Source organism: Vipera ursinii, assembly GCF_947247035.1.
Source record: "Vipera ursinii genome assembly, chromosome: Z".
NCBI lineage: Eukaryota > Metazoa > Chordata > Lepidosauria > Squamata > Viperidae > Vipera > Vipera ursinii.
In genome coordinates this window covers 102,057,477-102,072,776 of record NC_139517.1, presented here as the reverse complement: position 1 = coordinate 102,072,776, position 15,300 = coordinate 102,057,477, and the positions used below count along the sequence as shown (strand labels likewise).

Here is a 15,300-nt window from a genome sequence, read left to right as displayed (position 1 = left end):
CAGCTTTAAAATCTTTGGCAAAAATATGGTCAGATGAGCCTTTCAGTTTTAACTGTCAAGAGCTGTCATGTTCTTCCAATGAGCACTGGGCCTTCTTTTAAAGTAGCCTTGATTTTGCATTATGATAAATTCTATTTAAAGGGGAGATAATTTTTTCTCCCGTATCCTGTGATTTAGAGAAAGTACTGCCTTGTAGAATGAAGAGGACTTGTTTTTTTTTAGCAATTCATAAGCTGAAAAGCACAGCAATCTGTGGGCAATTTGTTGCAACTCTGACAGGATCTGTTTTATATCGTATCAGCCTGCCGGTGCATCTCACTTGTGTGGCAGAAACAAATGTGTTACCAAACCAACTCTGCATTTTATCAACTTCAGTACATGTATTTCCTAAGAAGACATTTTAAACATTTTATTCCTCTAGGATTTAAAGACTTGGCATTATACTATTTTAAATCTGCTTTAAATGGCCATTTTACTTTACTTTATGTATGAATGTTTGCTTTTAGACTAGTTTATTTTGTTATTGGTTGATTTAACGTACAAACACCTTGAAAACCATTTTCAGAGAAACACATAGAAAGAAATGACAATGCTTGGATTTGAATACTAGAGAAATTCAATAACTAAATATATACTGAAACTTTCTTTGCATCTATTAAGAAACCAAGCTATCTTTTAGATTTCTCTTTGCCTTGGACTACTTTGCCAAAATCTCTTGCTAAATGAAAGAATCCAAAAAAGAGCAATCCATGGAGTTTTCCAGTTGGCAGTTTTTTCTAGAGAAAAAAATACGGAATCGTAGCACAAGAACTGCTGAATCTTCCAGCACCACCAGTCAGCATGGCCAAAACCTGAATGTTTCACGGTTAATAACACCTGTTGGGCCTCAATCTTCATAGTTGTTCCATTGCAGGTAGCTAACACTGATGTTCAGAGTTAAATTGCTACTAAACCTCAAAATTCCATCCAATCCTTAGATTCCTATTTAGAACTATCTTACCCATTGTGAAAGCAATCTAAACTACTGCTAATTACAAGATTTATCTAGTACAGTCTGCATTGTAGGAAATAGTATTTTCTTTTAAACTACTACTGATGGTTTCTTGACTTTTTAAATAAATTTTCAGATAATAGATTTTTCTTAACCAAATGGGGAAATTGGTGTTTTAACATCAATTCAAAGAAAATCATGATGTTGCTTAAAAATTAATTTATAGGCTTGTGGTACTTATAGGCATGTGGTAATTATAATGAATTCCTGACTTTTAAGTGGCAAATTTATTCTCTTCATAACATGTGGGCTAATCTGTGGCTGATACCTTGATCATAGTCATCGTGACAAAGTCTCAGTGCTATGAACTGCAGGTCTTCAGCTACTAGATAAACATGCACACAAGGGGGGATGAATATTTGGGACACAATACACCAGTATTTTTTTAACAGACTGTATAGCAAAATTATTGCCATGTGTTTCCTGGAGTTACCCTTGTCATCTGGCTGCAAATCAAGAACATGTTAATCTCTATCACTTCTGGTTCTGATGACATCCATAGGGAATATAGGAAAGGCACAAAATTCCTCCTATGGAGTCAGCAGCATTTTTTTCTCTATTAGGAAAATGCAAAGACGACAAATATGGGGCCAACTTGTTAATTAGTCATTACAGGGGGAAAAACCCACATCTGGAATTATTCTGTCCCATCCCATTTTTGTTGATCAGTTGTTCTTGATCTGTGAAATAAGCTTTAAATGGAGAAAATATGACAAGTAAAATTGGATAAAAATTGGACTAAACCAAGCATCCAAATAGGACTAACATTTTATGCAATTGAAGGCATTTCATAAATAATTATTCTTTAAAGAAAAAAATGGAATGAGTTACAGGTGGGTTTTATATATAGACTCACGGTTAGAGCCTTGTTCAGAATTCCATCCTCTGCTTTGGGGCAGACTTTGGTTTCATGCCGTGTATTTAGAATGGAGATTGCTCTAGACACCTTATCAATACTTCTCTCTGCTGTGTATCTTTCAACTCGGGGGATTTTAATGAATATTTTCCTAGTCTTTTTTAAAAAAAATCTTTTTCAATCTAGCTGTACATATTTATTATGCTTTATAAGCTCATAAGGACCAACCAACCATTTTAATAGAATTGCATTATGCAACTAAAGCTTTATAGGCATTTTCAAAATGACACATAATTCCATTTTCACCAACAACTATTTTCCCTTCTTCTTAGTAGGTTACTTTCAAGTTCCATTCTCCAACAAGGTGGAGGGTCTTAAAGATCTTCTCTCGATTTGTCATCATGAACTTTGAATGGTCCTCAATTTGAAGTTGGCATGGATACTATGGTATACCATAAAATACATTTCAGTTTAGGGGAGATATTCCATGAATTGTAAATCAATGAGAATTTGAGTTATTATGGATTTGCCACAGAAATATCTGAAGGATACAAATACAAGAGACAGGGTTTCCTAGCAAATCAAAAATGCTTTATTTTATAAAGCCTTACTCATATCTAGAGTGTATTTTTAGAGCTACAGGATACAATATGAAACTTCCACACCTCTCCAAACAGTTTAACAGATAATGAACGGCGAAGACAATTACAGACAGAAAAGGGTGCTAAATTTATTTGATTAAAACACATATGATAAATTGGTAATAATGGAATTGTTACTCTTAAATGTAATATAGTCTCCAAAAATATTCTTGTACTCTCATTAAACTTAGAAGCCACTGTGTATTGTAAGAAATATAACATTCATATGATATTGGAGATCAGGAGTTTTCCATGTATGAGAGAAGGAATAAAAACTGAAGCCAGCTATCAACTTAATGCAATAAAATACAGAGTTGTATACATACATTACAGTACTATTAACATCACCAGGAGGGTCACATGGGTGGTACAATTTAGAATCACTCTGGATTCTAGAAGGAGACTAAATGGGCATCCAGAAACAGGCATACTGAGATCATAAGAAAAATCTAGGTGTGCCTAATGTACAGAGTAGTATTCCAAGCATATTCTGTTATCCAAGTATATCTTACTCTTGCCTTCTAATAATTGTGAGACACTGAATAAATGTTAAAAGTAATAGTAAACCTGGCTCACATATTTTCACTGCTGCTAAAAGGTATCCTAAGATCTATTATTCAATTAGATCTACTGTAGAGCATATCAGGGACGCGGTGGCTCAGTGGGTTAGGATGCTGAGCTTGTTGATCAGGTCGGCAGTTTGGCGGGTCGAATCCCGAGTGCTGCGTAACAAGAGCGCCTGTTACTCATCCCAGCTTCTGCCAACCTAGCAGTTCGAAAGCATGTAAAAATGCAAGTAGAAAAATAGGGACCACTACGGTGGGAAGGTAACAGCATTCCATGCGCCTTTGGTGTCTACTCATGCCAGCCACATGACCACAGAGATGTCCTTGGACAAGCGCTGGCTCTTCAGCTTTGAAACGGAGATGAGCACCGGCCCCTAGAGTCGGAAACAACTAGCACGCATGTGTGGGGGAACCTTTACCTTTACCTTTAGAGCATATCACTCAAGTTTTAAATTTCAGATTCCTTTTCAGAATTATTAAACTTAAAAAAAATATGGAATCAAGTCAGAATGATATATTCCCCTATAATGACCTACCTGGCAAAATAAAAATTTCTGTCAATTATGTAATTAATAATATACATATCAACATATGGATTCTCATTGTGGTTGAATATTAATTAACAAAATGTTTTAAAAGAACTGAGTTAAGAGTCCAAAGAAATTATGAACTCCAAATCCAGGAACCTTTGTAACTTGAATCTAAATATTAAAGAGTGGTGAGATTTGCAATGAGCTCTTTGATAGTAGTGGTATATTAAAAACTGCTAGCTTAGGTTTCTATATGATGTATGTTACTACCTCCAAAATTATTCTCTTTAATTGAACAAACTGACTGAAAACTCATCTTTGTGAAAAGTCACCATGTGACAATTTGTAAATTGTAACATGTGAAACCAACCTAATTCACAATAAACAGGCCTATAAGACAAATGGAAATAAATAGCAGACAACACTACAAATGGAACTGGTTGTTCTATCGTGGATAGACACGGCTCTCAATAAATCAGAATGTAGAAGCTTGAATTTAAACATATTTTTCCATATTGTATTCAGAATAAGAAAGGTGACTGCAATTTATTGACTTATTAGACATCTCTAACATAATTTAAGGTTGCACTTAAATTTAGTTGGTTATTGCCAGTGTCAGTTCCAAGATAGAGCTTAAGTTGCAGTGGCCAGCATGGGATGGGGTAATTTATTGGTTCAATCCACCCAAGTATTAAGCCTAAAATATACTTTACAAATAGCAAAAGTGGGTTCATAAAATCAAACAATCATATTATGTCTTAGCACAATGTATAAACCAAGTTTTTGCAATCAGACAAAGGAATATTAAAGCTATCTACTAGAAGTCTGCTTAGATCTAAAGAAATTATTCTAACCATGCTGTAGCACAAACATACCACCTGTGTGCAGCTCTTTAAAACAACCATGCATTTTCCTGGGATAAAATGGCAAATACAGAATGATGCTATCTTCATTGTTCCAAGTACTTTTGCTAAGGATTTTCAAATTATGGAGGACATATTGTCCATTCTATCTACAGCTAATTATTGTTTAAAGAACATCAAGACTTATTCAAAAAGAAATAAAAACTGGGAATTGTAGCAAAAATCATTAAATGGGGACGCGCAGTTATGACAGATGAAGTTTAAGACAAAGAAGCTGGGACAGAAGAATACAGGTGAGAGTAGAAAAACTGTCAATAGTAATAGGCACTTAGCACACTGAGTTATTTTGGGAGTGTCTAGGTAATAGTATCTCCAAAGCAGTGCTATTGCAATTTGCAACCATGAGGTATTCAAGAGGACCTAATTTGAAACATTTTCAGACTAGGTCCTCTGACATTTCATTTGATGTTTTGAGGATGGAGACTTCATTAAACAAGAACCTGGGTTGAAAATTAAATGAAACAGTACTCAATTAGCAAAACAAAGGATTAACAATTTTGGAATTCACCTGATAGATGACCTATAGTGTTAAACCATTAATTGCTTCGATCATACCTGAACATCTGCAAGAAATCATTAAGAAAATAGAGCTCAATCAAGGGCAATAGGATTCCTGGAATAGGTTAACCAAACAGAGCAGTACAAAAGGAAAAAAAGCTATATTTTTTATGATAACAATAGGGCAGAAGATAAGAATTCCATTATAGACGGCAATCTGAATAAAAAACACAACTGTAACTTGGAAGAAATTAGAAAAAGAAGGGTTAAATGCCCTGGGTATAAAATGACAAAGCAATACATTATATCAATATACCCAAATGTTAAAAAAAGAGAAAGAGATTGTGGAAAAAGCCAAACTATATGCTCCCAAGAAACAATGTGACCTGTGGCTATCAGCTTGCAGGAACTATTCAAAACGCCAGACATTCAAATAGGATATTTATAGGTTATATGTTTTTTAAAAAGTTTTCTTACTTATAAAGGGCATTGTTTCTCTTACTGATAAAAGTAGAGATCCAACTACAGAACTGGGGATAAGTGTAATAATTAACTATTCAGGTAGAAATTGGCCTGGAGAAATGCTGAGTATATAATAAATGAAACAGAATGAAGATTCTTTTTTCTAGGGGAATGATGCTTTCGCAGAACCTATCCTACCTATTTAAAAATATATCAGAAAAATAACCAATGGGGGAAAAAATGAAGAATGAGACATACCATGTTTGTTATGGAGAGAGATAAAAAACAAAATGATTGTAACAGTTGAAAATGAGAACTCCCATATTCTCCAAGAGCTGCATCACACTGAAAGCGGCATGTGAGGAGCTGGACTCCTAATATATGTGGAGTTGGGATCCAGTTGGGTATTCAGAATTTTTAAAGGATAAAATGGGTACCATGCAGATCGAAACCTAGAAACTGCAAAATTGGACAAAACTGCAATCAAATAAAATGATTAATAATAAAAATAATAAGTTGGAAGGGACCTTTGAGGTCATCTAGTCCAACCCCCTGCTCAGGCAGGAAACCCTATACCATTTTAGGCAAATGGCTGTCCAGTCTCTTCTTAAAAGCTTCCAGTGTTGGAGCATTCACCACTTCTGGAGGCAGGTTGTTCCACTGGTTAATTATTCTAACTGTCAGGAAGTTTCAATAGTTTTGGCTCCATGTTTTGCAAATTGGCCTTAAGGAAATGTGCAGATCTTATTTTCATATATTAATTTAAGAGGGAATACAAAAAGGAACTAGTAGTGGGGGCATCTGTCATTCTAGAGAATTACATCTATCAATTTTAATCTATACTGAAGCACAAGGTACAGTAGATAAGCCCACAATGTTAAGGAGTCTTATCTGAAGAGCCCAGAATTGTATAGAATAACATGAGGAAATACAATCAGTGATGCAGTAAAAATTAGTTAATTTATTAATAATCCTGAGGAGTCACCCATAGTAGTAGGTGATTGTCCACCCAATTACATTACATATCCAATTAACCAGTAGAAATTCAGGTAAGAAGAGAGGTACTACTTCATTTAGTGACCATGTATCAACTGGGACATAGCTGGTCTATAAAACAGCAACAATATCTTCTCTGTGGAAATTTAGAATCCATTTATAAAGAATAAAAATTTCAAAGGCATGAATGTTATAAAAAACAAATTGGAGCCCAAACAATATGTTCAAAGGAATTTCTAAAATAGGTGTGATATTTAGGAATAATATATGTATACTCTCTATCCCTTGCTTTAAATCAATTATTAACCATTGTTCATTTTACTCTAACTCAACTTTTGCCATATTATCTAAAACTGAAGTTTGAGTATCATGTGCATGAATGGATTATTAAAACCTAAAGCAGCACTTATATTCTGAAACTCCAAATGAAACTAAAATTACTAAGAAAATGCATATACTATTCAGATGTGCCACAGCTGATATATATTAAAAATATTGAAATCAGCAGCAGCATTGGGCAACAAAAATCAACCAATTGTTGACATTTATAAGTATACCAAAGGAAAAGAACAACAGAGCTGATCTGAAACAAATGTAAACTGTGCCTCTTTCCTCATGCAACTGCTGATGGTTTATATAGCGTTTTGGGAAGTATCCCAAGCAGCAAGATGAAAAAGCAGCATTTTTGTTGGTATTTTAAAGAAAAAAAATTGCTTTATGCCCAATATAACATGAATCCTGGAACAGCTGAATGTTGTCTACACTGGCAGATCCCAGTGATCTCCAGAGGATCAGCCAGGAATCTCTTCCACAGATTCTAGACTAGGTTCCCTCCCAGTTTTAATTAGGTCCTTATTTAAAAAATTCCCATTGAATGGTTTTGAAGGCATATGTAATTTGCTTTTGCATGGACACACAAACACATACCTTGCTTGAAATGTCCTCAACTCTTTTCTGGGCCAAATACGAGGTATCAGGAGGAAGAATAGGATTAGTTAATTTTAAAAAAAAACCTATCATTTTTTGAAGCATTATTATGCCGGTGGGGGGAAGAAAACCTACTGAGAAATATTTTTAAAAAGGTAATAAGACCTTTTTAAAAAATAACTCACCATTATTAACAGAGATGATATTGCTCTTGACTACATAAGATTGCAAGACCAGTTGTTATTTTGTCAGAATTTTCTAGTTAACTTTACGTGTATTCAATTTGTAGCTGTACTATCATTATGTTAATGGAGAAGGCAATCCAGTGCTCCAGGAATAAAATTATAAATTTCAGGGTGTGATTTCTTTTTAAAAACTGCCCATAAATGTCTACTTAAACAAAGAATTTAAAAAGGCACATTGTTTTGCATACAGAATATAATTTTAAGCATCTCTAATTCTGTCCTTTTCAACACCTCCAAAAATAAAAACCAGCAGATTGTAGGGAACAGCAGAGTTTTAGGTAATCTTTTAAACAATATAATTTAGAGAAACACAAAGCTAAATTAATATAATTAAAATATCATTTAAAATACTTCAAAACAATCTGTCACTGATGTAAAAAAGATTCTATCACAAGGGTGAATAAAATATCTGCTCTGATACATTACTGCATGTTACAATTCAAGAAATTACTTTATCTGTACTGCAAAATAACTTTACATGTAAACTTCAGCTTCTCAAACAGACTCAAGAGCATCCCTGTTTTCCTTTTAATGTAAACAATAAAATATAGGGCTTAGAAAAGAATATTTTAATAAAATATTTTAAAAACAGCACATTTAATGTCTTCTTCTGATCTCTTACAGATGAGCAAACCTTTCTAAATCTTTGTTCATATGGGAAAAATGCCATTATTGCCCCTAACAATTCATTTTTCTAAAAAGCATATTTGATTTTCTTTATAGTATACTCAGTTTCTATATGATAAATATACAATGCAAAATTTTCATGTTACAAGCCAGTTAAACAGTCTGTAATTCTCCCACCCTGATCCTCAAAATGAGTTTTCCCTTGGCAAATACACAGAATTTAATAAAACAAGAGCCAAACTTCTGCATTGCTAGAAGACTCTTTCCTGTTGCAATGGGCTTACATAGTAATGTAGTTTTTAAAAAATTGCCAAGAGGAAAAGCTTCCAGCAAATAGGGGTTATTCTTAAGGAGTGCAAACATGCAGGGTTGTTAAGTGTAACATTCACAATAAGATCAGAGTCATAATTACCACCAATATTATCTTGCATCTCTCAGTTCAGTTTTAAACTGATCCACAGTTTACAGCTTTGATTCCAATATTGTAGATCTCAACATGCACACAGATTTTTCTTCCCTTCCCACAAAATCTTTTTTCCATTCATTCCATTTCAGCTAATATCCACAGAGAGGTGTTGTTGCAATGCACATTGAGTAGGAGCTGATCTATTTTAGTTATTATTAATTTATATCCATTTTTGCACACTCATACACACATACAATCTCTCACATACATACATGTCAGAAATAGCTAGAACTATGCTGGGCATAATCAGGCAGCTGTAAAAGCAAATGTATTTCACCCCAGTCAGTCATCTTTGCCAGCAGATGTAAATGGGTGGGGTGGGGGCTGCCTTCTGCAAGAGAGAACTTGAGTTTCTTTTAAAAGAAGCTTTCTTAAAGACCCCATACACACTTGTAGCAATTTGCTGTTTCTTCAGATCTCACACTGTCCAAAAGAACATTTAGGTTACGTTAAGATGTTGGCAATAAAGTCCAAGAATCGTTTTGAATACTGTTCAGGATTAACTGTTGAAATCTCTGCACCAGCCTGTAAAATCAGAAGATATGATGAGACACAAATTAAATTTAAGGTGGAAGAAAGTTTAGGACATTTTACATCTGTATTTTCCAATCTTGTGGTGTTAAATTGTGCTCAGCTATTCCAATTCACAACCTAGCACAGGAAAAGGTTGTCTAAGTAGGCTCCAAGACCTATCCAATTTTATTTTTCAGTCTTTATTTTTTTTAAAAAATAAAAAACTAGTAGGCACTTCAAACATACTCTTTATTTCAAAGAATGCTTTGAATTCTAAGACATTCATTGAAAATAAAAACAATAAGGAATAGCAGCCTTAGGAAGGCTGCTCATCCAGGGCGGAGGGAGGGGAAGGAAAAAGAGAGGAGATGAAAGGAGAAGACTGAGGTAGCACCTTCTCGGATACTCTTATCAGCTAAAATACCAGAAAAATTGAAGGAAGCAAACATTCATTCAAGGCCCATCTATTCCAATATTTTATCTTATTCTAACCTAATTGCTCTTTGATGTGAATAAAGTTTTGACTGTCATATAATAAGGCATACCCACAGAATTTTAAAAGTTCAGTTTGGTACTGGGATAGAAAAAATATATTCTGGTGCCCTGAAGAGGACGAGATGAAAATAGTATCATAAACTTTGTGGGGACTTAAATTACTCATTTACCTTTTAATAAAACCCAAACCTCCACTCTCCATATAGATCCTAGGCTACCCTTTGAGACATGTTTGAGAGAAGTCCTCAACATGTTTGCAAAAGTTCGGGTGATTCTTGAATCAATGAAAACTGCATTCTCTATTCTACAAGGAAGATTCTACTTTACAAATCTTCACACTATTTCCAGAAATTATTTAGGATTTATAACAGTCTAGTTATAGAAGCCTCATTAATTAAAGAGAAAATCCCTTCAGAAGCGAATGTAATTTGAGAATGGTTCATTGTCACTCAATAACAAATTTCTAAAAAGTTAACCGAGCCATACTTTCGTGACTGCTTTGTGAGACAAAGTGGTAGCATCTCTCACATCTGATCTCTCCTCATTTTAGACAGGCCCTCAGACACAAAGAGCCAGGGGGGAACGTAAGCATATTTATATGAAAGCCCTTTAATGTTTCAACTTCTGAAAATCCTTGACAAGACAGTGCAACGGAGGCCTACTCACCCCATGTTTCACAGTTTTTGCAGCATGGGCAGCTTTCTTTTTGGCGTCATAATGAGTAAGAATGTCAATAATAGCCATGAAGTATACCTCTTTTCTAGCTGCATCTGTGAGGAAGGGATTGGGGAGGGATGAGGAAATAAAATTAAACCATACCTAAGGAGATTGTTAAATAAACAAATATAAATTGGGATAATTGAAGCAGACATATTGAATTTCAACCCACACAATCAGTCTGAACAAAAGTACCTCAAGTCTGAGAATAGGGAATATTGTGCTGATATATTATTGGGCTGGGGGATGAGTTCAAATATGATACATTTTATTAAATCTCCTAAAATCAGCTGGATTTTAGCCATTTAAAATGGCTGTAAAAGGCAGGTAGGATTTGACACATTTTATGCTATTCATTTGATTTATATAGCCACACATCTCACAAATTCAACTCTAGGTGGCTTATAAGATTAAAACTTAACCTTAAATTGCAAGAAAATCTGTGTAGATTCCATCAATAAATGTATATTTGCACTGGTTTGATAGAAGCCAGCTAAGATATGAGTTTCTAAAAGTTTAAAATCAAATAAGATACTCCTGGCTGCAAAGTATACGAAGATAAGGGAGGAAGGAAACCAGAAGGAAAAATGTGAGAAACATTTGGGGGTGGGTGGGGGGGGGGTTAGGTATGTTTAATCTGAAGACAAGACTGAAGAATTGTTTAGAGCTTTTCCAAAAAACAGGAAAAGAAACAGTGGATTTTAATGTTAGCTGGACATCTGGGGAAATTTCCTAATATGAAAAGATGTTCAATATGGAAAAGGCTATTCAGGATGTAGGGAACATCCCTTGGCTGGAGATGCTTAAACAGAAGCTGGTGGGCCATCTTTACAGATGCTGCAATAGTGGATTCATACATTGGGTGGATGTTATTCTAGATGACTTCAATAATCCACTCTGCCTCCAATTTTGTAGATCTAGCATGCATTTTGAATATATAACTGAATGAATTACCAATATCATATATATCTTATAGAGCTGTCATAAAGAACAATATGTATTTATGTTTTGATTTGAGTCAGTGTTCTTCTCCAAGAAAAAAATATCCCCCAATGTTTTCTTGGCAAGATTTTGGAAGTGACTTGCCCTTGGTTGCTTTCTAGGGCTGACAAAGAGTGGTTGGCATTGGGTTATCCAGGCTTTGTGCCTAAGGTAGGACTAAAACTCAGTCTCCTTGTTTCTAATGTGGTGCCTTATCTATTACTCCAACTGGCTCCTAAAGAGCAATAAGTTAATGCATATATATAATGGTTTCAATATTTTAAATGCTAAACATTATGGAGCCAAAATAAAGAAAATACTCATTTTTCTCCAAAGACAGTTCTTTTGTTAGTCAACCTCCTTTAAAAACATGGTTTGAAATCCTTTATTTTGTTAAATGCTATCACATTTATGAGGGCCTTGGTGCAAAGATTTAACAAAAAACCAGAAAGATTCTATTGATTTTGCTTCAATATACAACTCCAAATGATAATGTTTACATCTATTTTCCAGTGCTTTCAGCACTTAGGTTAAATCTACTGCCAATTTTGAAATTCTATATGAACACGGATTAGGAGATCAACACGAACCCATTTCCATTATCATAGTTTAGAATATTTTTTTCTATTTTTGTTTTCTAAGGAAAGAAAATAGAAAAAATGTTGTAAATGATAATAGAAATAGGATTGTGTTGATCTGGAATATGGAACCAAGCTTCTTTTCTGCTGAAAGGACTGGAAATTTTGGGAAATATGTCAAAGCAATGACTTGCTTTTTGTTACTACTATCCATCCACACTAATAGGTGTGGTTTATTTGACAATATCAAAAATAGTATTGTTCAGTAAATAATTTTTCTAAGTAAAATAAAAGTACTTTTTCTGGGGTATTAACTAAGCATTTTTGACCTTTCCACTTCCTACAGAAAATAATTTTATTTGCCTTCAAATATGAGGGTTTATGATGGAATAACTAAATCACATTATTATAGTCATGAATTATACATTTTATGTCCTTGTATTTTCTTTTTCTTTTTTATTGTGTTTTATATTTTTATTTTATATCTTTTATTCTGGCTTGTCTGGTCAGCCAGATGTTCAGACTGGATTTAGCATTTTTGTCCATCTAGAGTCCTACCCTTGGACAGGCAGATGTGGATATTTGATTATATTGGAGGTATTGTCACAGAAAGTAAGCTGTTCTGTGTAAAGCTGCCTTTTATAATTGACTGATGGCCCCCAACATTTTTGGCACAGGAACCAGTTTCGTGGAAGACAATTTTTCCACAAACCAGTGGGGATGATTTTCGTTTAACTTTCTCGTCCACCACTCACCTCCAGCTGTGTGGCCCGGTTCCTAACAGATCATGGACTGCTACTATAGCCCCAGGGTTGGGGACCCATGCTCTAGAACTTTTGAAATTGCACATAAGGTGCTTATTACTTTTGATACTATCTTTGCTTTCTTTTGCCCTAGTGATTCTACCTCTATTTGTAGATCTTTGCATTTTGTGATTTCCTTCAGTTTTCTCTTCTGCTTCATCCAGGTACTGACCCATTCACCATCCAGACTTTTTTGTCTTTCTTACTGACAATTGTTAAGTCTGGGTATTATGTGGCAAGTGTCTGTTTGTTTGAATTCTAAAGTCCCAGAGCATTTTAACTGCTTTATTTTCTGACTATAAATTTATTATTATTTATTATATATTTTATTGTACTCTAAGGTATTATTAATTCTGTACCCACTTGGAGATGTACTATGATAGGCATATGTACTTGAAATATATAAGTACAAAGTCAAATTGCTGTACTTCATACTTGAGACTACCCATACTTTTGTATATTGTTAACACATCATAGATTACTTAGTTTCAACCATGATGTGTTAATTACTAGGATGAACGAGAAACTCCATAAAGCATATTTTTGATCCATTTTTTAAAGCTCAGAGTTTGCACAGGAATCCTAGTGGCCTTCATGTCTAAGTATTTATAGCAAAGCCACTTACTTTCATGGCATTTTATACCATAAACATCAATGGTTGGATCAAATTCTCCTGGGGCTAAAGGCTGCAAACTGTTCAGTGTATTTCCTGGGCTATCTGGAGGTGTTCCAACTGGATGAGTCCCATCACTTTCTCCTTCCTCGTCATCATTCTCTTCACATTCTATTTCCTCTTGCTCAGCTCGTTCAACATCATGAATTCCAACCAGCAAGCTGTAATCCATGAGTTTTAATTGAGCAAGGAACTACACAGCAATAATGAAAAAAAGGAATCCATTATCAATCAGAAAATGATACCTTTACTACACCAAATGTTGGTTTCTACTAGCAGAGATTTGTTCAAGTGAAAATCAAAAAAGTGGGGTTTAATGAAAGATGCAAAAATATTTCAAGAATGTAACAGGTAAAGTTAAAGCAGCTGAATATGATATTTGCCCAAACCTGTAGGATTTCTGTTTCCACAATCCATATTTGGCAATGATGAAGTATCCACTGCAGGTAGTCCTCAAGATATGTCTGTAATGGATTTCCCCATTACAGTCCCATGTTGTAATGATTGTTAGGTGAAATATCTCATCTAATGACCCCTCTATCCCTGCTTTCCCCAATGAATCATTAAATGAATGCCTGGGTCATTAAATAAAGAACTGGGTGCCTCAAGGGTGGCAGAGGCCCTTGGAAGCCTAGCACAGGCAGAAGCCCACGTGCCCTGTGCTCTACTACCCAATCCTTGGGCCTCCACAGGTTTTTCCCCACTCATACTTTCCCACTCAGGTGAGCTTTAGGCCTGATTCCCACTTACCTTTTGAAGAGCTCTGAGGCCTTCTAGAATACTGGAATGGTTTGTTTCTTGCTTCTTTGTGTGACCACATGGTAGAATTCTGGAAATAGGCACCATTTTGTCCTAGCTACAAAATGGCAGCCATGTTTGGGTCATTGCCATGCAGGCTGGGGACAAACTACTTCATTGTTGTTGCCTTATAATGAGATTTACAGTGCTGCAGAAGCTTTCTGTAGTATTCAGAAGTTTCTGCAGCACTGTATAGATTTCGTTAAGGCAGCAACATGAAGCAGTTTGTCTGGGGGGCTGCCATTTTGTCCCTGCTCACAAGTGGGTGGGCAAAAATGGCAGCTGCCTTTGGATCACGCTGCGCAGCCCAGGGACATGTGGCCTGTCCTCTTTCCCCAACATGAGGTCCGGAGAGCTCCAAAAGGTAAATGTGATGGGTGATGGACATGTGAGAAACAGGCCCAAACACTGTGGAGTTCTGGTGGGGTGGGGAACAGAGGCAGGGAGCACTGCAGTATCCCTGTGGTCAGTTTTAATAGTGAATGAACACAGGAGCGCTGCAACCTTTGTAACTTTGAAAGAGAGATGTATGTAATTTGGGGGTCTGCTGTAACTGAACATTCGTTAAATGACCTATCATATCTTGAGAACTGCCTATATACCAAGATCCCATGTTTCAGTTCATTTTGGTAGCAGATGCAAGTGAACAATAAAATTGGAAATGTGACAAAGACAATTATTTACTACAGCCCTGATCTGATTTGATTCCTTCCCCTCCATATCAGCTACATATTAAAAAGTACCAGCCACAGAAAGTCACATGAAAAATATCAGGCTTACTTGGGCCCTGAAAGTCAGTCCTGAAAGAAAGGCTGGAACAGTATTATATTTACTTCCTTCCCAGCTTTCTAGGAGGAATGTTGTTTTACAAGCTATCTATATATTAAGGAAATGAAAGCATATTGATTAGTTATAGAACAACAAAATGCAAACAGAAAACTAAATGAATAATCA

At 35.2% G+C, this 15,300-nt stretch overlaps 1 protein-coding gene across 2 annotated transcripts in view; it reads right to left on the bottom strand.

Moving 5' to 3' along the window:
- Window positions 1-6,190: 6,190 nt before the first annotated feature.
- PIP4K2A (phosphatidylinositol-5-phosphate 4-kinase type 2 alpha) overlaps window positions 6,191-15,300 on the bottom strand; it is a 72,979-nt gene continuing 63,869 nt past the window's right edge. For both annotated transcript variants that reach the window (XM_083377191.1, XM_083377192.1), the window contains 3 exons: window positions 13,501-13,741; window positions 10,463-10,566; window positions 6,191-9,313 (listed from right to left, as the gene is read on the bottom strand). In XM_083377191.1, coding sequence (XP_083233317.1) covers window positions 9,233-9,313; window positions 10,463-10,566; window positions 13,501-13,741 — 426 coding nt within the window. In that variant the 3' untranslated portion in view covers window positions 6,191-9,232. The remainder of the gene's footprint in view (window positions 9,314-10,462; window positions 10,567-13,500; window positions 13,742-15,300) is intronic.